This window comes from Euprymna scolopes, chromosome 12 (assembly GCF_053919585.1).
Source record: "Euprymna scolopes isolate OS-2025 chromosome 12, ASM5391958v1, whole genome shotgun sequence".
NCBI classification, from domain to species: domain Eukaryota; kingdom Metazoa; phylum Mollusca; class Cephalopoda; order Sepiida; family Sepiolidae; genus Euprymna; species Euprymna scolopes.
Window position 1 is genome coordinate 86,087,553 of NC_136493.1, and position 25,001 is coordinate 86,112,553.

General features: G+C 32.1%; 1 protein-coding gene across 1 annotated transcript in view; it reads right to left on the reverse strand.

Annotated features, from left to right (window-relative positions):
• The window catches only part of LOC145291392 (brefeldin A-inhibited guanine nucleotide-exchange protein 3-like), a 230,040-nt gene that overhangs the window by 137,713 nt on the left and 67,326 nt on the right, over positions 1–25,001 (reverse strand). Inside the window, exons 6-10 of the mRNA XM_080137186.1 lie at positions 15,235–15,280; positions 13,033–13,117; positions 12,055–12,171; positions 8,467–8,625; positions 1,211–1,343 (exon numbers count right to left, since the gene is read on the reverse strand). Of these exons, the coding sequence (XP_079993312.1) occupies positions 1,211–1,343; positions 8,467–8,625; positions 12,055–12,171; positions 13,033–13,117; positions 15,235–15,280 (540 nt within the window). The remainder of the gene's footprint in view (positions 1–1,210; positions 1,344–8,466; positions 8,626–12,054; positions 12,172–13,032; positions 13,118–15,234; positions 15,281–25,001) is intronic.

Below are 25,001 nucleotides of genomic sequence, written 5' to 3' on the forward strand. Positions count from 1 at the left end.
CCTCGGCCTAACGTTCACAAGAAACATGAGTTGGAACAATTACATTGAGAGTATTACCAGGACCACTGTATAGAAGGTAGGTTCTCTCTACCGTGCTAGAAAGCTACTAACACCTGAAAGTATCCTGTACCTCTATAAGGCCACCATTTGCCCATGTATGGAGTATTGTTGTCATATTTGGACTGGTGCATCTGCTACTAGTCTCTCGCTCCTAGACAAGGTTCAAAAGAGAGTCGCCAATCTGATAGGTCCTGAACTGTCATCTAAACTTCAGCCTCTGTCCCATCGACGAAATGTAGCACCTCTCTGCCTGTTCTACAAGTACTTTAACGGTGCTTGCTCTAACGAACTGCAAGCACCCCCCCCCCTAGACATAAATACCCCCAACAAACCCGACAAGCAGTTAAATCCCACCCCTTCACAGTAGAGATCCGTAGATGAAAAAGAGCCTTCTACTCCAGTAGTTTCTTCCTCAGAACCGCTAGACTTTGGAATTCCCCTCCGGGTCCCTGCTTCCCCAACCGTACTGACATGCAGAAGTTCAAGTGTAACATGAACCGACATCTTGCTGCCCAACTCCCTACATAGTACCCCTGTAGCTTATGTCCCTGATAGTAGCCCCCTACATCAAAGTGGCAACGTGCCTTGTTTGGGGCGAAAATGTAATAATAAAAAAAAAAAAAAATTTTTTTATCTTAATCAACTTGCAAACAATTTTATCTTAATTACTAGGTGAATCTTTTCAGAGTAATGTCAAATTCAGTCATTTTTTATGTAAAATGTGTTTTCATGCTTCAAGCTTGTAGCATTTTCAAATATTTATGTTTGCTTCAATAAGTTAATCATGATGGAAATATTTCATGTTTATATATTTGGTGTCATATGAAAAGAGCAGATTCTTTTTAAACTCATAAGCTCAGGCAGATACCATGACTACCACAACTTTTGAGCTGAACAAAGCTGTGTATAATGGTAACTCCAGACTTCCCAAAGCTCCTAATTTGCGATGTAATATTATTTGCAGTTTAATTATCAACACGACTTTATTCTTCTTAGAAAAATATTTATCTAAATCAACATCATATACAAAAATAAATCTTTATCTCCTCGAATGTTACACGAGTTGAATAATACCAATTCACAGAACTTATTCAAGTTATTTTGTTTTCACATTCATGGAATGTCATGAATTGACAAAATGTTAACTTACGACTTTCATTCCCTTAAGAGCATCATGTCGATGTTGCGGGGGTGGATAAAGCAACATGCGATGAAAAAGCGATTCCAAAACTGGACGAAGGGAACCAATTGACCCAACAAGACGGACAAGTTGAACGGCAATACTAAAAAAAAAAAAAAAAAAAAAAAAAAAAAAATAGATATTTGAATTATTTGAACATAATTCTGTTATTATTGTCTGTATTATATGGTCATAAAAATATTGTCTACAATTATATTGTTACAAAAATATTGTGTGTTTAATATTGTCATAAAAATATTGTCCGTATTATCTATATAATTATAAAAGTCTGGACTGTCTGGGCATACTTGCTTGCTTGAATCTTGTCTTTGATGGCACCCAAGTCCTATACACATTTTTTAGTTTTGATCTCACTACTACAGGGTGGAATGATAAATTTGTTGCCCTAAAGAAAACTATATTATAGATTTATTTTAAAACTTTTATTGAAAAAAAAAATCAATTCAGGTAACTTGATTATGTAGTAGAGCTGATATCTATTCAATGTAGCAACCTTCAGCCTCAATCACTGCCTGCCTCAATATGGGTCCGGAACTGGGAACATGCCTTTTCCACAAGTGCTAGTGGGAGCTTGACGAATACTCAGTGAATACTCGGTGGACAGGCTGGCTTTGGCATTGTAGGAGGTCATGTTGGTAATGTTCTCGACATATGACCAAACAAAGTAGTCCAGCAGGTTCAGGTCGGGGGAGGACAGGGCCAGTGAGAAATGGGTACAAAGTCATAGCACTCCTTCTGAAGCCAAGCCTGGGTCTCTTTGGACTTGTGGACTGGCGCCAAGTCCTGCTACCATACCCAGGATCTGCCAGCGGCCACTTGATTGCATCAGGGGATCACCACACTCTTCAGCACATCCAGGTACACTTTGGTGTTGACTTTCAAACTGACTTAAAAGATGTGAGGTGGTATGATGTTGCCCTCACTTTAAACCACACCAAACCATAGCCATAAACTTCGTTGAGCTGTGCCCTCAAGCATTGAACTATTTTGAGGGTGTTGGCAATGGTCCTATTGTCATAACTTGGATTGGTAGAAAGCTTGAGTTGTACAGCAGCGCATCTCCGATCTCGCTTGTTGAACATTGTGCCAGTTTCAGACATGATAGACATGATTGGGATTTGTACACAACTGGCCAACTAGTAGATGGTCTGCAACAAGAAAACTGGTTTTCATCAAACAGAAATAAAATTATGTCATCTTTTTTAGGGTGACAATTATATTGTGCCACCCTGTATATATTAGGTTCAATATAATAATAGAGAATAGTCTCTATAATAATAAAAACAAAATCTGCATGAATTAAAATATCATTACAACCGAGCAAGGCCAAGCGGCCTGGTAACATTCTTATAAAAATATTGTCGATATTATATTGAGTTCTTTTTCATTATTGTAACGAAATTTGAAAAATGAAATATCAAATTTCAAGTCAAACCAATGGTACATACTGAATTGTTATGTCATAATAATGAAAATATCCAACAATTACGAAAAGTGATAAGGTAGAAAATGAATTATTAATGAAAACAGTTTTTGAAACAGTGAGTGAAAATTGTTTGCTAAAGTGGCCAAGATTATCAGTTTTTTTTTTTTTAAATATTTACCTCCCTTTTGTTACAATTAGAACTCTCCAATTTCTTTCTTTATTTTGTAAAACTCAATTTTCACTAATTGTCTTTGAAAACTATTTTCATTAATAATTAATTTTCTACTTTTTTTTGTAATTTTTGGATATGTTCATTACTGTGACATGACAATTTCAGTAGATACCATTGGTTTCACTTGAAATTCAATATTTCAATTTTCAAATTTCGATACAGTAACGAAGAACCTTATATTGTTATGAAAATATTATCTATATTATAATGTTATAACAATGCATTTTGTTGAAATAATGACTCCTGTTGGTCCACTAAAATTAATATTGAGTCTAGTCAGTAGGGGTGGCGATTTGGAAATACCAGGTGCCATAAGTTAGAAATGGAAGTTGTTGTAAAGTCTCTTTTCTGTAATGCACTTGAGGAAGGTATGAATGCATATCCACCCCTCCCCCAGCTATGTTTGAAGCAATTAAGTGTAGTTTGCCGTTTTACAAATATAGTATTTTCGTAAATAGCAAATAAATGCCTTAAAAAAAGATAAGGATGTACATTACACATATACCAGCATTTTATGATCATCTTGAATTCAAGTCAATGCCAAGTCAAGAGAAGTGCAGTTAGAGATTTCACAACGTTTGCTTCACTATAAACTACTCATTATGCAACCACCTTTCAGAAATTCACGTTGTTTTGCAAAATAGACCGAAGCTAAATATAGCAATGTTAAATTATACATAAAATTTAGTTATTTACAATCAATACAAAATCATTTTCAAGTAATTTTCGAAGATGGAAATTATATTTTTAAATAACTCAAATACAATAAATTCTATTTAGAAACTTAAAGAATTAGAAATGAGCAAAGAAAAAAATGTAATAAAAATATGAAACATTTTGATATTTTCACAGTTGTTTCTCTCTTCTTTCATTTAAATTCAGTCAAACTTTTCAAAAATCAAGTGTTAGCCCCATTTCCTAGGACTAACACTTGATCTTTATATGAGAGACACATAGATATTCGAATATTCCATTAAAGTTCTCCTTTACATCTCAAACACCGAGTCAGTAAAAAAGTTAACATAATTTTCCTCTCCTCAATTGACCATTTATATATGTTATAGTATATATTTCTTGTGGTCTTTTGGTCTTACTGGATTCCAGGACAAGAATTCATTTAGTCTGATGGAATATCTAGCTTTATATTGTTACTTAAGGTAATATCACTTGGAGAAGGTACACTATTCTTCGTAAAAGCCAGTGTGGGTTAGCCATACCAGGGAAATCTTAAGTCAAATATTTTGTGATTTTCAATATTTAGTCAGGGTTTACTTGTATGGAAAAGTATCCACATGCCAGGTTGTCCTAACAAACCCCTGTACAGAGAAACCTTAGATATTCGAGGACGGTGTCTAGTAGATATTAAAGTTTCTCTCCAGTAGTTGTTCAAGTTGTTTCAGAGTAGCTGGTGAGATGTTTGGAGAAATTAATTGATCCTAAATTTTCTTATTCTGTCAGAGAATATTATTGTAATTTAAGTGAATTTCTAGAATGTGATGCAGACACTAAAATCATAAAATAAAAACCAACTGTTTAAAGCATACATCATGGCCACTAATTCTTAAATGATTACTCCTAAGTTACAAAGCTGAGGATGCAAGGGGAACTGATTCTGGTCTATGTTATCATCATCAGGAATTTAATACTACATCTTTTACAAGTTTTTCATTCAATGCCGAGTCATGACTTTCACAGCACCCACAAAATCATCACTTTCATATCATTATGTGAAAGCAATCTCTGTCTGTATATCTTTCTCTACCAGAGGATGTTGTGATAACATCTAGCACATCAAGTCATCTTGGATGAATATTCAAATTGTAGATGCAAATATCTTCAATCTTTTTGCACTTTGCATTTTTTGTCAATAAATTTGATTTGAAATAGTTAAAATCATTTTTTACAAAACTAAAATAATTGTAATGAAAACGGAAATTCAATTAGATTAAATATCAAGTAACATTTTCATCTATTTTGAGGTTATTTAATGTAAATATGTGGTATTAATTGAATATAATTTTATCATTTTGCCTATAGTTGGAAAAACTTTTGGGCTAAAACCTTTCCCAACGATATTAGCGCATAATTAAATGTGATAACACTTGAATTCTGCTTAGCCACCTAATGGCAAAATTAGCAAAAGAAATAACAAAACTTATTTTTATTATTTTATTAAAGTTGTGAAGAAAAGTTAGGAAAAATAGATTATATTTGAAGAAATTGAAAGTTAGGATCAAATATTGACAGATCAGCTACAATGCTGTAACATTAAGTTTAACTTTGAGAATCTGATTGATTCTTCCTTATATATTAGACATTATAATGGTCTTGATTCTAAATAACCTAAAAATTAATGAACTATTTTCACAAAGTAATTTGTGAACTATTTTCACAAAGTAATCTATATATCTATAAAAACAGAGATGTGTGTGCCACAGACGATTTCTGATTGGTTAATCCAATAATCACATCTCCTAAAAAACAATCGTTTCTACGCTCTTACCTTTACCATAAAATATTATGGCTTTATTTATTGTCCATCTTGGAAGGGTTTAATTTTTTAATAACTTGTTATTTACAAATTAAAAAAATACGAAACTATTATGCGAAACTAAACTACACGAAATACGCGCACACACGCACGTTCACTACCGTCACGTTGTTATGGCAACCAAACCCGCTGACTTCTTTTTCTCATTTCACTCGTGGTCTTAAATTAGATTCGAATAAGTTGCCAAAAAACAAATATATAACAAATAAATGTTATCAAAGGCAAATTTTTCGTGTTTTTATTCAATTTAACATGTTTAATCAGCTCGAAAAGCATACAGTGTTTACCGATGTATTGGAAAATTCAAGATGGCGGCCGATTCTCTCTTTAACACGGTAAGTTTGGAAAAAGGTGTAATAAATAAAAAACCGGTTAAAATACTGTTAAAAACTCGCTCAATATATGTTACCGTGACATAGGTTGACATATATTCGGCGGGTTTTTAATAGTATTTTGTATAGTTTTTTATTTATAACACCTTTTCCCAAACTTACGGTGTTAAAGAATGTGTGAGACGCCATCTTGAATTTTCCAACACATCGGTAAACACTGTATTCTTTTCGAGCTGAATAAACATGTTAAATTGAATAAAAACACGAAAAATATATCCAGTTTTTATCGGTTTTTTACCTTCTCTGCAGAAGTACAAAAAAAAAAAAAAAAAAAAAAAAAAAACAGAAGGTACTTTTACAGAATGTTAAACTAACCCTAACCGATGTTTTATGTTTAGTTTAGGAAAAGTCAGAAGAAATAAAAGTCATTATTGCATGAAATATACGTATTTAGTTGAAGTATTGTTTATGTCAATTCTTTCGAAGAAATTTAGCAAGAATACCTGTAAACCAGGAAATCGGTAAAATGTCATCATGGATGAATACTTGTCTATTATAATTTCTACCCTTGACAAAAACTTAGCCATAACAAAAGAGATTTATTGTTCAGATTGTTTTTGAGATTGATTTCTAAAAAGATATTTTATAAATAAAATCGACTTTAAAATTAAAGACTTAAATTACAATAATTGAATTTAAACATTCTTATTTCAATATTTGGCACATAACACCTGCAAAAATGATCACAATGTCAGGATTTCATTTTATTTCAGAATCGATGGCAAATACTAATATTTAACATTAGTTTATCATTTAAGCCGATAAAAAGCCCTTTTTTTTCCCCGAGTCATAAAAGGATTTGGAGTTTCCTAATCAACCTTTCGGGTGCAGTTGCACGCTCTCAAAATAACTAAAGTGTTGGCTTTAAAAAAATTGGTTCATTAAAACTAAACAGGTTTAGTTTTAATAAAAAAAAAAATTTAAAAAAAATCGCTTTGGTAATTAGATATGTCGTATGGTTATCCCTAATCGCTGAATAAAACCGCTAACGAGTTGAATGATTACGACATAAAATTAAACTCGGGTTCCTGAAACGGAAACTTCGTTTGTTTTTGTTTTTTTCTTATCAATATATTTACATTGTTATTTTGTTTTCATTTTAAATCATTCGAACAGTTTTCTTTTTCAAGTAATCCAAGTTACAAAATTCCCACTGTTTACTATGCTAAAATCACAATGACTAATGTATACCTATTAACCCTTATCCTTGAGTGGCCTCTGGGCCTTGATAAGTGGTGACACCCATGTAAAAAAAAAAAAAAAAAAAAAATCACTCGAACAGTTTTCTTTTTATAATGTACAGTTTTAAAAGTTTAAAAACTATATAGTTTTTACTTCAGGAAAATTAATGGGTCAGTTTTTACGATGTGCCCTGTTAAAATACTGTTAAAAACTCGCTCAATATATGTTACCGTGACATAGGTTGACATATATTCGGCGGGTTTTTAATAGTATTTTGTATAGTTTTTTATTTATAACACCTTTTCCCAAACTTACGGTGTTAAAGAGGGTGTGAGACGCCATCTTGAATTTTCCAACACATCGGTAAACACTGTATGTTTTTCGAGCTGAATAAATATATTACATTGAATAAAAACACAAAAAAGATATCCAGTTAGGTAGAAAAGTAACTTATCTTGCCTTTGATAACATTTATTTATATATTTGTTTTTGACTATTTTTTCGAATCTATGTGTACAGTAATCTTGCCAGGATGCGGAGGAAAATGAATGAAGGGGGAGGGGAATAAAATAAAAACATTTTGGAAACAGAGTAAGTTTGAAAGAATTGCTTTGCACAGAAAGAAATTAATGAAAAAATAAAATTAAATTTCTTTTCTTTCTTGATTTTTTTTTTAGTTTTTTATGAAAAAGGAAGTCAAAATTAAGACTATAAAAAACAATTTTTATTAAGAGCGAACCTCAGTCGTCAGGTCTGTAAAAAAAAGACGTGGAATAATAAATGTTTTCTAATACAAATTGTTTTTACTTATGTGTTCATTTGTCTCTTTGAAGTTCGTTTGTTTAATATATCGGTTTGCAATATAATTTTGTCATTCTGTCAGACTCAAATTTTAAATCTATATATCTATAAAAGTTAAAGTGTGTGTGTGTGTGTGTGTGTGTGTGTGTCTGTGTACATTTCCCTACGAAATAACTCTGTCAATTTTTAGTCTACAGACTCGAAATTTGATATACAGGGTACTGAGATTTGGAAAAATCTATGTGATCGGTTTTTAGCCAGAAATTTGGCGATTAAGGGGTCAAAGTTCAACGATTTGAGCTTTGAGAACTCTACCAAACTTCTCCGACAATTTTTGGTCTACACACTTTAAATTTTAGATATAGCTTCCGTGGACATGAATCTAACTTAATAACTTGATTTGAGCCCAAAACAATAAATTTTCAGGGGTCATAATAGGGGTCAAAGTTTAAAAAATTACCCCCTTTTTTTTGCTCAGCATACACCTCCAAACACCCGGGCAACGCCGGGCACCCATGCTAGTTAATGAATAAATCAATGTAATAAATACACAGAAATCAAATAGAAATTAACATTTATTCTTGAAATTGTATCTAAAAAATATAAATCATCATTACTTACTTGTAAATAACTTTTGTTGTTGTTGAAGCTAAGTTTGGTCCACTGGTAGAGCATCCGGACCCACGACCCATCTCATCTATATTTGGTCGTTGGGTCACTACACTCCGTTCGCACTTTGGTGTACCCAGTAAAGAAATCAATGATGGACACAAATGTTTCCTATAAGGTTAAAAAAAAAAATGATAAAGCTTTCATAGGTTTATGGATTTTTTATTGACAAAAAATATTAGCTTAAAAAACACATTAAAAATATATATGCAGCATCAAAAGACTTAAATTCATAAAAAATGATTTCAGTATAAACTAACCCGACAAGGAATTTACTTCAAAATAACTACACATATCAGTCGGGTGGGGGTGGGTGGGGGGGGTTTGATACATCTTTGACAACCAGCCTGACAGTGTCTTTGTTGCTGTCAGAGTTCTGCTCAATCCTAAGAGATGAAAGCCAATAGAATAATGATTTTCTTCTTAATATTGAGATTTTTTTTTTTTTACATGGTGGTCACCACTTATCAAGGCCCAGAAGCCACTCAGTGATAAGGGTTATTGCAAGTACAGTACGTTAGTGTGGAGATTTGATGAAGTGTTTACTTAAGGGGGCGGTTCATTAGGAATTTGTTAACGTTGGACTTGAAGACATCCAAGTTGTAGTCAGGTGGGAAGCAGGCAGACGGAACAGAGTTCCACAGGCGTGCGGTTCTAAGAAAGAAGCTTTGTTCATGGAATCCACGTTTTGATTTAGGCACAGATAAAGAGTGGGGGAAATTTTTCGCAGTGGATTCAGCTAGACGGGTGTTTTTCATGAAAGATTGGCAGGGGGGACCAGAGATTGGAGTTCAGACGAGCACCTGCCATGGAAATAACGATAAAACAAAGACAGGCTCGCAACGTCTCTTCTGTGGGAGAGAGGTTGCAGGGTAGAGAAAAGGACATTCCCCACTAAGCCACAAAGTCTATTTTGTACTCTGTCAAGGCAGGATAGGCTGTTTTTAGCAGCTCCTACCCAGATATGGCAGCAGTATTCCATCCTTGGACGTACTTGGTTTTTATATAGATAGAGAATTGCATCAGTAGTGAGATATCTTCTGGAGCGGTAGAAGGATCCCACCATCTTTCCAGCGACCTTGGCAACAGACTTGATGTACGTGTTCCATTTCAGATCAGGAGTAAAGATCAAACCCAGAAGCTTGTCAAAACATGGGACATCTCCCAGACGAGAGCCACCCATTTCAATTGATGCCAGATGGGGATCAGAGCGTTGATGATGTAAGGATAGGAGTTTGGTTTTAGATGCATTAAAGGTAACCAGCCATGTCTTCCCCCACTGAATCACACGCTCGAGATCAGAGGAGGGAGAATCAGAGAACTTTGTCATTTACAGCCTTTGATGTGTTGCCGTAGATGGTCGTGTCATCAGCATAGATGTCGACGAATGATTTAAGTATGTGTTTAGGGAGGTCATTGATGTAGATCAAGAAGAGAGTTGGGCCCAGGATTGACCCTTGAGGGACTCCAGCATTAATACTGCAGGCCTCTGATTTTTGTCCATCAACCACTACTCTTATGAGCCTATCGGAGAGAAATGATTTAATAATTGAGAAAACACTTCCAGTTATACTGTAGCTGGAAATCTTGTGAAGTAGACCCTTATGCCATACCTTGTCGAAGGCCTTTGATATGTCAAGAGCAATTGCCTTAGACAGGAAGCCTTTGTCAAGAGATTCACTAATCCTGTGAGATATAACCGTTAGCACATCTGCGGTAGATCTTGCAGAACGGAAACCATATTGTGTGTCACTAAGAAGGTTATTCCTGCTGAGGTGGTTGACTATTTCTCTATTTAATATGGATTCCAGCAACTTACTCATAACACACAGGAGACTTATTGATCTGTACTGAGAAGGAGATGACTTATCACCTGAATTCTTAAATACAGGGCAAACTGATAAGGTTTTCCAGGGAGTCGGAAAGCACTTCTCCTTAAGGCAGCGCTTAAACCGTTTTGTAAGTATGGGAGCAAGTTCTGGTTGAAGCTTTTTTAACACTATAATTGGGATGCCGTCAGGGCCAGTTGCTTTACTGGAATCAAGGTTCTTGATTAGCTTGGCAACCTCATGCACGGATATTTGTATATTACCTAGCGTGTTTTGTGTTATAGGAGGAAATATGGGGAGTTGATGGCCTTCGTCGCATAGGGTAGAATTAGCTGCAAAGTTCTTTGCAAATAGTTTGGCCTTGTCTGATGCTGACGAGATGACCTTTGGTCCATTGATAATGGTTGGGATAGAACGCACACTTCTGTTCAGGATCCTATTTGTTATTTGCCAAAACTGGTGGGAACCAAGCCGCTGATCTACCTTGGATTTAACAGACTGGGCATATAGCTCTCTTGCATTTTTTATTACTCTTTTACAATGGTTGCTGGCAGTCCTGAAAGCAGCTTTAGTCTCAGTGCATCTATTATGTTGGTAGTTATGGAAAAAGTGATTTCTGTGCACGATAGCAGCAGCACATTCTGGGGAGAACCATGGCTAGCTGTTAGGTTTTTGTTGGAATTTTTTAGATGGTATGAATTGGTCTATGCCTACAATTAACCATTCGGTCAGATCTGATACTATAGAGGACACTTCCTTTTTAAACATGGAGTGCAGAGGTAAATCAGATATGATGAATGTACGGAAGCTTTCCCAGTCAGCCATAGAGTATCAGTATACAGTACGGTGGAGGGATACATCTGGGGACTTATTACATTTCGTTTTTATCTTAACTGATACAACGGAGTGGTCGGAGGATCCTAGAGGAGAATGAACGGAACATGAACATAGCTCAGGGGAAGTTGAGAGAAAAAGGTCTAGGAGGCTTGCATACTGACCGGGTGTATCGGGCACACGGGTGGGTTCGCGAGCAATCTGAGTGAGGTCATAAGCAATGGCAAAATCATGACAAAACCTCCCCTCATCATCTGTCTTATTTGAATGGGTCAGCCATTCCACGTTATGGACGTTGAAGTCACCACAGATGTGGATGTTAGCTGAGGGATGTGCAGACAGGATGTGGTCTATTTTCTCAGATATGCTCTTAAAGATAGTAACTCCGCTGTTGTGGGGCCGATAGAGGGCAAATATAAATGCAGTGGTGTTAGCAAGTGCAACTCGGAAGCACATATAGGTTCAATTAGGATCTTCTCTAGAGATATCCCTGCCACACAGGAAGCCATCTTTAATGTAGGCACATATTCCATGCCCATGACAATCTTGGGGGTCAGATTTAGCTGTTAAGTTAGAGTATCCATAATTATGAACTCATCTAGGGAAGTGGTTGGCCCTATTCCAATTTCGCTTCGAAATAATATGATGCACCAAAGATTGGAGGTACTCAACACAGTATGTCTGTGTGTGTGTGTGCATGTGCGTGGAGGGGGGGGGGTGTTTCCTTACACTTCACCTCATCCATTTTATATCTGTAAATGTCTAATTTTTCCTGGCAGTAGAATTCATTTCAGTTGTTTGTAATTACAAATGGGTTTGTCTATTATTGTTGTTGCAGTCAAGTTATGATTTTACACAAAATATAATTTTCACTTACCATAACAATTCTATAAACTCTTTCTGCACTCCTAAAAACTTTTTAGAGTGAGTCAGTACAGCAAGGACACCTTCAAGTAGCACAGGAATGGCTTGTTTTAAAGAACTGGAACTATTGCTAAAATATAATAAAAAAAGAGAATACATCTCTTATAATACATAACTATAGCTGAAAGAAATATAAATATACAAAACAAAACATAAACAAATCATTCTATTTATAAAATGTAGTTTGTACAAAGTGTTTGAAGAAACTAATTGGTAAGCCGTTAATGGGAGACAACTCAAGGTCATGGTTAACATTTTCCCAACATGACCATTCAAATCTCCTGTCACAGCAATTACTTCCTTCTCACTAAATTTACTAAGTTACTGCATAAAACAGGTTCTGTCATAAAACTCATCTTTCACTCAAGCTACATGAACAGACACACGTTGGGTGCATAAACAGATATACGAGCTGTGAAAATTTCAACTTCATCAGTATAATTCACTCATCTACACAAATAATTTATATCTTGCATTCTTAACTGCAATCATTTTAATAGATTCACCCCTCATTGTGCTTCTTAGACAACACAAGTCAATATATTTTCAAGAAACTCCACCATCTCTTGCAAGCTTCCAAGCTTTAAAGTGTACAGCCTCAACCTTGACAAATTTTCATTCAAGGACATTTCATATCTCATGAAATTTTTTTACTTTCTTTTTTGTTTTGTTTTTTTTTAATTGGTTTTGGAAAAATTTTATTTCATTTTTATTTATTTACTATCATTATTTATTCGATATTTTGAATTATTTTTCCTTCTCATTTTATAATTCTGCAGAATTTGTTTTCAGTCGACAAAGCAGAAAAAAATGAAAAAGAAAGAATAAAATTTTGCCTTTTGTATTGTGAATGCTTTAAAACAGTTTTTTTTTGTGAAAGGATTGCTTTTTATTGCAACAAGTGCAATTATAATTGCTTATCAATACTTACTTCTGTGTTTCTTCCAATTTATCAGTAAAAAATTTCAGCATATAAATCACTTCACTTAGTACTGCATCCACATTTATTTTATCATCTAGAAAAAGAACATGATTACAAAAAATTTTAAAGTTTTAGCACACAAGATATCATAAGCATAATCATATCAACAACTAACAAATTTTATAATATATATATATATATATATACATATTATTATTATTTTTATTATTATTTAAAACTCGATCTCTCTGTATTCCCAATAAAAGGAAAGGTTAGAGAATCTACATAAAATCTAAAACTGCATTCTTATGTAAAATCTACCAGGGAAGACAATGGAAGTGTTCACAAATCTATAAGTGCACCCCTGATAGGCAAATGAATGCATAAGGCTTCTATAATTTTAAATATATCTTAGTTTTATGAAATTTAAATCATATGTATAAAAGTTTCTAGGGAAGAAAATGGAAGTGGACCTGAATATATGTGCCCCCCCCCAACCTAAGTGAGCTGGAGGTATGGGGAGGAGGTGAATCTATTTTAAAACTTCAAGTATATACCATTTTGATATTCTCTATGTGCCGAACATGTACACCATTCTGAAAATAAGTTATGGTGACAGAACCCTCTTAAAACTTCAAATATGAATATAAGAAGAAATTTAAGTTTATAGAAGGCAGAATAATCTAAAAGCATGATTCTAACTGATGAAACTGAAGATCTAATGGTAAAACCAGCCATGCATTTTCCATTTTATTAATCCAAATTCATGTGTATATGTACAGCCACACACATATACATGTTATTTTTAATACAATAATTTACATGTAGGATGTTCTTAAACATGTATATGCAGTTTTTCTTATGAGTATTGTTTTAAAAGTATACTTAACAAATGTCTAAATTGTTTCATTGGCAAAATATCTAAAAACATTGAGTATTAAGGACTTGGCCTGCCTTGATAGAGTTCAAAATAGACTTCGTAGCCTCGTAGGAGATGTCCTTTTCTCTTCCTTGCAACCTCTATCTCACAGAAAAGATGTTGCGAGTTTGTCTCTGATGTATCGTTATTTTCATGGAAAGTGTTCGACTGAGCTTCAATCTATGGTCCCACCTCGCAAAACTTTCACAAGAAACACTCGTCTAGCTGTAAACACTATCAATAATTCCCCCCACTCTTTATCTGTGCCTAAACCTAAACGTAGATTCCATGAACAAAGCTTTTTTATTAGAACTTCACGCCTGTGGAATTGTCTTCCGTTTTCCTGCTTTCCGGCTGACTGCAATATGGTTGTCTTCAAGTCTAACGTAAATAAGTTCTTGATGAGCCGTTCCATATAAGTTATCAAATTTAACAAATTTTTATTACTAATGATTATTATATTGTCCAATTTCTACTGTACACTCTTTAACCCTTATCCTTGAGTGGCCTCTTGGCATTGATAATGAGTTGATACCTATGAAAAAAAAAAAAAAAAAAGAAAAAGTCCAATGTGAACAAGTTCTAATTGAATCGTCCCCCTAAGTAATCCAAGTTTCAAAATTCCCACTGTTTACTATGCTAAAATCACAATGACTAATGTATACCTATTAATCCTTATCCTCGAGTGGCCTCTGGGCCTTGATAAGTGGTGACACCCTTGTAAAAAAAAAAAAAAAAAAATGTGGTTTCAATTCGAACTTACAGCACTTCCTAAACTTTGTTTCATAGAATTAGGCATTAATTTCATTCTTGCTTAACAATTATTACATGACCTAAAACAATTATTATATGACCTAGAAACAATTATTACATGATTCTAGAAAGAACTGAGGAAACTAATGTCAACTACAGAACTAAGTCCTACTATTTTGATTGATTTATGTTTTTATTATTTCTAATCCAGCTGCCATTTATTCCTTGATTATTATTTAAAATGCAATGAGTTCATCTCTATACTATAAAAAAAAAAAATCACTGTAGCTTATTTTTTGTGAGCACTCTATCATGATGGATTAAATAAATGATAGAGTTCAAAATTCCTGGAATTTAAAAGATGAAGACAAGAGTTTAAAAAATGCATTAATAAAGGAACCCATCATCTTGTAAATAAATAAAATAACAAAATTTCAAATGAGTCCAAATGAACTGGATATCAAACAATAAAATCTATTAAGGCATTCTTTGTTTTAGTAAAAAGAGAAAAATGTGATGATAAAAGCAGCAAAAGATACCTTTGTTTTTGAAGTCAGCCAAGACATCAGATTCGTTTGAATAATCCTGGAATATATGCATGCAGGTAATTTACAGGTTAGTACGTTAGTCATCACAAATTATTCATACGAAGCAACGAATAGGAGTTATACATTCAAGTTTAGTTGTCAGATCTGTATGATATCTTTTTTGTTTTTAAGCATACAGATTCAATAAAACTTTTACAAATTTGGGTTTATCTTAAGTAGGACAGCCCCTGGAGTGAATGTGGTATTGTGGTAACTGAGATATTTCTAGTTAAGAATAGGATAGACAATTTTTAGTATTGGAAACCAAAGATGACCAACAACACCCATTATCCCCACACTTTTGAATGGCCGTGTGCCTAATTTATTCATATTGTATTTTCATATTTTGTGCAAATAAATATTTCAATGTCAAACAATCCTTTGTTTGTATGATAAAATACAATTACAAATCCAAGTGAAAAAAAATATTTTTTTAAAACTATTTTGTGACATTGATGATTTTTTTTACTGATTGCCTTTTCATACACAATTTCAAGAATAAATGATGAAAACTAACAAACACAAATCCTGTCAACAATCTGTGACCATAACACAGAAATAAATTCCAAAAGGTCTTTATTTGAAATTTTAATGATTATTAAAATTAAATATTTTGTCAGACATTTAAAATGCTTCAATTTAGCTTACATAAGCATTAGTAGTAACAGTAGTAATATTAACTGTATACTAATGTGCATATATGTACATTATCACTTCACATCCCTTTTTGGACAAATAAGATTGTTTGATCGATTAATACAAAATACAAAAACATTGATCACCAATTATCTGGTGATGAAAATTTAGGATTTACAAATAAATTGCTCCAAAATCCAATATAACGTCATGGATAGCATTCTGCTATCTTTGTCAACTTAAAAGTGACATTCGTTTTATTTATATTATTTTTACAGTAAGAAAGAGATTACAATAAATAAATGAAAAAAATTAAAGCATTTCATTTGTCTAAACAATATTTAGCTTGCAAAAATATGGTTTTAAATAGATTTGAATTATAACGACTTTTAATAAATAATTTTAAAAAGAAGGCATATTAGTTTAAAAAGAAAGCATTTTCATTTTAAAAAAGAAAGCATATTATTTTAAAAAGAAAGCATCTTCATTAAAAAAATAAATAAATAAAGCATTTTCGCTTCATTTATTTAAAGGATGTTTTAGTTGGAAGAAGAGTTATTTTCTTTTTCTTAATATTATTCACAGTGACAGATATGTGTTATTTCAAAAGAAATTTTATCATTCAGCGTCACTTGTAAAACTAAGAAGCCATTAAATTTCCACAGGTAAGTTATATATTATTAATTAAAAGCAAAATAAAAGTTATAATTAGTTAAAAGCAAAACAATTTTTAAAAAAATGATTAAAACAATAAGAATTTGATAAAGTCTGAAAACTTTAAGAAAAACATAATGAATCTGAAAGAAATAAGAATTTTAATTATCTTTGTAACTATTTTCTTTTTAAAATTGAATTTCATGAATAGTAAAGAAAATATGAAGAAATCGTTGGTATAGCACATATCTTCATCAATATGATTGGAAAACAAATTAATTCTGAATACATACAGTGAAAAAGAAATGAGTGAGATTCGATTTTTGCGATTTTGTGAAATATTCATATCATAAAAGACATCTTTTATGGAAAAACAAAACACACACACAGAGTTAAATAATAACCATTTTCTTTTATACCTACAGGCACTAGTGTTTCATGCTTATGCAATCATCAGTGGAGGTGAAAATTCCTGGCTATCGAGAGATTCAAACCCAGATACAAAGCCATCTCCAACTCCATTTGCTAAGCCTTTACCTCCAAGACATCAAGCAATTGTCATGAGAATTAAGGGAATTATAACTCATAAACACTCTATTCAGGTAGACATTAGACAATCCAAAGTGTTAAAACATATATGTATTTTGTTTGTGTTTATGTGTTTTCTTTTTCCATAAAAGAGGTTTCATACATATGTATGTGCGCCTAAATTAGAAAAAAAATTAGAACAAAATAAAAAACAAAATTTATGACCGTGAATTGAACACATCTTTTGGCATTTGGAATAAAAACAACTTGTATATATATTAATACTAACATCTTTTTATGTGTCATGCTCAATTTTTTTTAATAGCAGTAAACAGTGTACATGCATGCAGACATTAGAAAAAAAATACATTTTTCCAAAGTTTACTTAACTCCTATTAACTTTGCCCCAAGGAAGATCTCATTGAACTGAAACATAAGTTATTTGACACTGTAAAAGTAACAACTGAAATAATTTGCTTTGCTTTACTTTCCATCATCATCATCATATTATTATTATTTTTTATGCACCCAAATAAAACTTTATAAGGAGATATAATAATTTATGAATTAATTTTCAGTATTTATTTTACTGCTCAATGTGAGTAATATTTTATGAAATTATATATGGCAATTAAACTTTTCACAATTTTCTGCTTTTCATTCTTGTGTAGTTTAATTGCTTATATATATATATATATATATATATATATATATATATATATATATATATATATATATATATATATATATATATATATATTAGTGTCATCCACAGACGGCTGTTTTGCATATCAGATTTTCATTGTAGTGAGACATGGCATTTTTTTCCATGCTATGTTTTGAAACACAATCGCCAGATTACTTGAAGTTGTGATAAACAATCCTGTATTTTACCTCTGTGCAATTATTATGCTTACTCCAACAAAAATATAAATTATACTTTTGTAGTTCTATTCTAATTACAAAAAGTAATATTTTATGCTAAATAGAAACTGTCTCCATTATATCTCCAGTAATATATATTACCTAAAAAAAAATATTAATTTTGTTAGGTAAAAAAACCAATATATTAAATCTTCAAAGTTTTTTTAATAAGTTTTTTTTATAATTTTATCTTTTTCAACATGAATGGCAAAAAAAGGAAATGGTTTTATTAGAATCATATTATAAAAGCAATAGGAAAAGCAAAAAGCAAAACTAAAAAAATGGTGCTTAGTATTTAAAAGATTTAATATTACAGAGGAACAGTTTTTTTTTTGTATAATTTTACGAATGGGTTTTTTTTTATTATATTACAGAAGAACAGTTATTTTTTTTATAATATTACAGGGGAATGGTTTTTTTTATATTATATTACAGAAGAACAGTTATTTTCTTTATAATATTACAGGGGAATGGGTTTTTTTATATTATATTACAGAAGAACGGTTATTTTTTTTATAATATTACAGGGGAATGGGTTTTTTTATATTATATTACAGAAGAACAGTTATTTTTTTTATAATATTACAGGGGAATGGGTTTTTTTTATATTATATTACAGAAGAACGGTTATTTTTTTTATAATATTACAGGGGAATGGGTTTTTTATATTATATTACAGAAGAACAGTTATTTTCTTTATAATATTACAGGGGAATGGTTTTTTTTTTTATTATATTACAGAAGAACGGTTATTTTTTTATAATATTACAGGGGAATGTTTTTTTTTATTATATTACAGAAGAACAGTTATTTTTTAATAATATTACAGGGGAATGTTTATTATATTACAGAAGAACACCTATTTTTTTTATAATATTACAGGGGAATGTTTATTATATTACAGAAGAACAATTATTTTTTTATAATATTACAGAGGAATGTTTTTTTTATTATATTACAGAAGAACAATTTTTTATAATATTACAGGGGAATGGGTTTTTTATGATATTACAGAGGAAGAGTTTTTAGTACTTGTGCAGAATTTAAACCAGACGTAACTAACTGGCTGCTCGGATTTGCTCTAAACATGACAACCACTGACTTTTGCAGAGTATCAAAGCGTAACAATGCTACTAAAGGAAAATAATTAGTAAAACATTTAAATATAATAAAATTATTAGAAAAAATAAAAAAAATAAAAAAACGATGACCTATTGCAATAATTTTAAGTGAAAAAAATAAACAAGTAAATTGTATTTTTTTAGTCAAACAAAATTGGACAAAAATAATAAGATAGCCAATTTTTTTGTGTTTTTCATATTTTTTAATCAAGAGTTTAAAATAAAAAAAAGCACCTTTGTGTGTTTTTCATGCATTATTTTTTGCATTTTTTTCTTTATTTTTTAGCTGATGTAAAGTAAATCTTTTTTTCTTCGCCCATTTATTTTTGTGATTAATCATTGTTCAACAATATCAAACAACATCTTCTGGCATCTGCAACTGTTGATCCAAGGTGGAGATATTCATCTTGCATAAAGGCCGTTTGAGGGTGTGTTGTTTAATGAGTTTATTGATTTTTTGTTTCTTCCAATATTTTCCCCAAAGATCGTCTGTTCCTTTGGTGTGCATTGTTTGGCTGATCAGCATCTTACGTAAGATTACAGTCAAACCTGAGCACATGACGTCATGTTCTGAGCAAAGCCGAGCAGACGGTTAGTTATGTTTGGTTCAAATTCTGCACAAGTACCAAATTATTTTCATGACAGGAGAACTTTTTTTTTTTTTTTTTTTTTAATAAAAAATACTGTTTTTCTCTGCTTTTACATTTTAATCTTAGCTAAAAATTATTTTCTAATTCACAGCTTATGGCTTCAGAAACAAATTTTGTAACTTTGTATTGACAAAAAATAAACAATGTGAAAGCTATGTTTAGTTAATTCCTATTCCAATGACGTAAATTATTAAGAGTTTAAAGAAAAGAATGTTAACTCTCAGTATTCATATTGGGAGCCAGATTATTTTCTTTTTCTTCTCTTCACAAATAATAGAGAAGAAGTTCGCTCTTAATATCAGCAGCAGTAATAGTTCTCCTGTCTTCTCACAGACAACAGTCCAAAAGGAAGAGATGAAACCGAGACATGTGGACGAGTGGCACCCAAAAACGAACTGATTTTCAAGCAAAAATTTTGTTCTTTTTATTTAGACTGCCAACAACGCCTATTTTGTATAATGGTGACCCTTGCCTTGAAATCAAATGGTTTTTAGGTTTACTCCTGTGAGCAGCGACTGTTTCTTGCAGCAGACACATACTAGTCATGGTCACTTATACATTGGTTTCTCCACAGTCACCACACAATGCCAGACATTAGTTTTTATTATTAATATATTAAAGAAATGTTTACTTCGTGGCCATTTAACATTAAAAAGTAATTTTGAAGCTAACAAATTAAGTTTATAGGCAAAAGTATTATGGCTCAGTTTTTGCTCCTAAAATATTAAGAAAAAAAAAAAAAAAAAAAAAAAAACAGCGCCTTTCTACTGCGCCTCTGTTGTATCATTGAACTGAAAAGAGATTCTCTGTCATTACATTGTGGATAAATAGCAGTAGAAACTCTGAATTGTCCCTTTTGAATTGTACAAATACAATTAAATTGAATTTGAAAAGTCAATAGTAAATATTTTTAAAACGAAAAACAAACAAATATTTATATCCATTGTGAAAGAATACATATACATTTAAAACCTTAGTGGGAGAAACTGTAGTGTTCACTTCATAAAAAAATAAATTTTTGCCAATGCAGAATGATGGATAAATCCCTCTTCTCGGTGGAAATGGCTTTTAACAATTGAGATATGTTACTAATATTGGAATCTCTCAATCAAATTGAAAGCAATTAAAAGATATTATGTTAAAATAATCTATATATATATATAAAAGCGAAAATGTATGTATGTATGTGTGCTCGCTTTTTCTGTATGTCAACAAAAGGCTTTTTTCAGAGAAGCGGTCGGTCGCTTCACAACTTTTTATATCACATATAAATTGTAATATCTCACAGTTAACAACGAAGCTCGCCTGTCTATTTAATTTGCTCGATTTTGGGAAGATAAATATTCAATATTTGTCGCTCGCCGCATGTGGGTTAGTCTTTTTCCTATAACATCTTGGGGAAGGGGAAAAAAAGCGTTCAGCAGTAAATGAATACTATTCCGCAGTCAAACTTGACCCCATTAACTCATTAAAACGGGCACCTGCTAAATCCAAGTAATTAAATAAATTCAAACGTGTTTCCGTTAGCATGTCGTGGTGGGGCAATGGTTAACATCACGTTTTTTTTTCACACTTAAATTTACAACTTTGCCTCAACTCATACTTACTTTTTTTTTACCCCCCCCCCAACACACACACACCTCCAAACACCCGGGCAATGCCGGGTACCTCTCGCTAGTCTATTATACAAGTCTTAGTTGTCTGTACGTTAGTGTGTGTGTGTGTGTGTGTGTGTGTGTGTGTGTGTGTGTGTGTGTGTGTGCATATTTGTATGTCTGCTAAAAACTTTTGTCATTTGCACTGAACTGGCATGAACTTGGTACTGTTAGAAAGAGTGGTCTCTCGAACACATAATATAAAAAAATTACAAAACAAATTGTCAATTATTTGATGTAGAAATGTTGTTTTATTTGAAGGGGGTTCAGGTAGAAATCTTAGTTTTGACACTGCAAACAGTCGGTACGTTATTTCATTTTAAAAAGATAAATTTGCTACATGCTAGGATCGGTAACATCTTGGTCCAATCAATAACATGTTTGCTTACAGACTTAACTTTTGCAAGTGTATGCACCATGCAGCATTTTTTTTCTTTTAGTAATGTTTTCTCTCTCTCCTATCTTTTAAAATTCTCAACTTTTTTACGTACACCCACCATGCAACATTTTTTTTTTCTTTTAATAACATGATTAATAATAAGCAAACATTTTTTTCTCTTCTATCTTTTACAATTCTCAACTTTACAGACTGTAAACACGAACCTTTCTAAACTAAGGCAGCATTTAAAAAATTTCTTTAAACTGCTGAACAAGCATGGAAAAGTGGTCAGCTATATTTTCGCGTTTTTATTCCTGCTATCATTTGTCTGTCTATCTCCATTTTTTGCTTACAAATCTTGTTTTCGGTTTCGATTCTGGCTGATGGCACCCAAATCCTGTTTTTTTTTTGTTTTTTTTTAATTGACTATTATAATATATACGAAATCTCCATAAATCAAATATTTAACAGTATTTATGACCGGGCAACACCTTCCCTCCCCTCTCTCATCCTGCTAGTTTTCTATAATATAAATCTTAAACATCGGTGTATGTGTGTGTGTGTACTAAAAACTTTCATCATCCGCATCAAACAGCATCAAAACTGGTACCATCTGAAAGAGTGATCTCTCGGGTGCATAATATGTGAAAATTAGAGAAAAAAAATGGTCACTTATTTCGTGTAGAAATAAAGTTTTAAACGAAGGGAGGGTCAGTAAAATTGTCTCTTTCTAAATGACTTAAAAAACTGCGCATGTGTCAAGCAATATTTTTTGAATTGGTTTAAATAAATGAATTTCCAATGTTATTTCACAATCAGCGGTGTGGGCTAGTGGATTAGGAGGCTGCCTCGTAAGCTTTAGTTTTGACATTCGCGTACACATAATGGTGGTCTTTTTCTTTTTTTTAATTTCGGTGGAAAAACGATTTCCTTATTTCGATTTTTTTATCAGAGGTTTAAGTAAACTGAAGGTTAAGTTTTTATTTAAAAGAAACAAAAATTCCAATTCAATGACAATAAACAAAAATCAAACAAACTTTCTATCATTTACATTTTTTTTTTACAGTTTTTTTTTCTTCTACATTTAAACAGGGTTAAAAGATTTTTAAACTTTGTTTTATTTATTTTGCATTTTTTATTGGTGGTTAATTAATTAAAACTAAACATTTTTCTTATTTCAAAGGTTTTATAAATAACATATTTCGACATCGTAACTGCTAATTTATTTTTCTTTTAATCCATTCAGTCATAACTGATCATTTTTATAACAGTCATTTTGGTTAAAACAAATTCTACTTTGTTATTTTTCAAACTGAATTATTTTCAGTCTGTTTTCGTTGGAACAGACTGTAACAGCAAATATTTCTAGACTGAGGCAGCAATAGAGATGTTTGCTTAAACTGGTATATAGTCATCAAAAAGTGATCAATATCCAGAATAGCTTCTTATCTTCGCATCCCCTCTGCTGAAATATCTGGTGAGGTTTTCACGTACTACTTTTTTTTGGGTAATTACATTTGTGTTTTTATCTGTTCTTTTATTTTTGAAATTGTTGTGGGGGTAATGATGGAGTTAGCAGCTGTGTCCAAATCGAACTTCATGTCCACCTGGGCAATGCTGAGTATCCATGCTAGTCTATTATATAAAGGAGAGTCATCTGTGTGTTAGTGTGTGTGCATGTGTGTTTGTATGCCTAAAAATTTTTGTCATCTGTATCCTATCGGGTTGAAATCAGTACCACCTTAAAGAGCAATGCCCTGGATGCATAATATGTGAAAATTAGAAAAAAAGATTAATTCTGTGGTGGTCAACCGGAAGGGGGGGGGGGCTTTTTCACGTCACTTCATTTACAAGTAATGCATGTGTATCAAACTAAAACTATGTACTTCTTTTTTAGGATGATTACATTTTCGTGTTATTATCCATTTTATTTTTGAAATTGTTGTGGAAGGTATCAACATAGCCCACGATAAAAGTGCTCAATATCCTTAGTATAGCTGGCGTGTTCAAACAGAACTTCATGTCAATCCGGGCAATGCCAAATATCCATGCTAGTTTATTGTATAAAAAGCAAATGCCTGTGCTTGTATGTCCACTAAGAACTTTTGTCATTCGCATTGAAGCGGCACGAACATGATACTATTAGAAACACTAATCTCTTGGACACGTAATATCGAAAAATTAGAAAAAATTGTTAATTATTTCATGTAGAAACGCATACACAAACGGTTTAGTCGTTGTTTTAAAAAGCTAAATTTGCAACGTCATAACATTTTCTTTTTTCTTTTAATAGCACAATAACATGGCTCCCAAGTCCTGTTTTTTTTTTAATTCTCTATTATAACATATACAAAATTTCCATAAATTAAAATATACGACCAGGCAACACCGGGCCCCACCCCAATAGTAAAAATATAAAAATAGAAAGGGAAATTGTGACAATCAAAGCCAAGTTATCAATTTGAAATAATTAGCAAGAGTTAGTAACGAGAGTGAAATACAACAGTTTGATTGGGATCTGAATGTGGTATACTTGAGCCAATAATCTGTGACCTTATCTGTGTTCTGCAGTTCTGAACATGTTGCCTCAGAATTATGTGACTGAACATATATCACTATCACATTTTCAAAGTTCTGTATTGGTTAATTATTGTGATATGCTTAAGTTTTATGTATTCCCTAATTAGCTTTGTAGCCTCTGCCTAATGCTAATAGTTTTATGACCATGGCTTAATAAAGGGAAAAAAAGAAAGATTTACACATCTGTTAAAAAGAAACACATCTCATTATTTTAACTGGATCTTTTTCAATTCATTTGAAATCAACCCAAGATAATTACATTTATTTCATCGCTATCTTTCTCTTTAACCAAAGATGATAAGAACATATATTTAGGGCACAAACATAGTCATATTTATCATTGATAATTAATTAAGAACCAGCAAGACAATCTCTAAATAATCTCCACCAGATATGTGTCCAGTTCCGCACAGAATGGACAAATAAGTCTGTATTTTTTAAGTCTTATCTGTGTATCACACGAGACCAATCATCATCATGACAACCAAGAAGATGGTATCAAACAAGATGACTAATCACACTGAAAATTAAAAAAATAAAGAATAATTTGTGAACTCATTCATAAAGACTGTTGCCAAACAATCTAAAATTG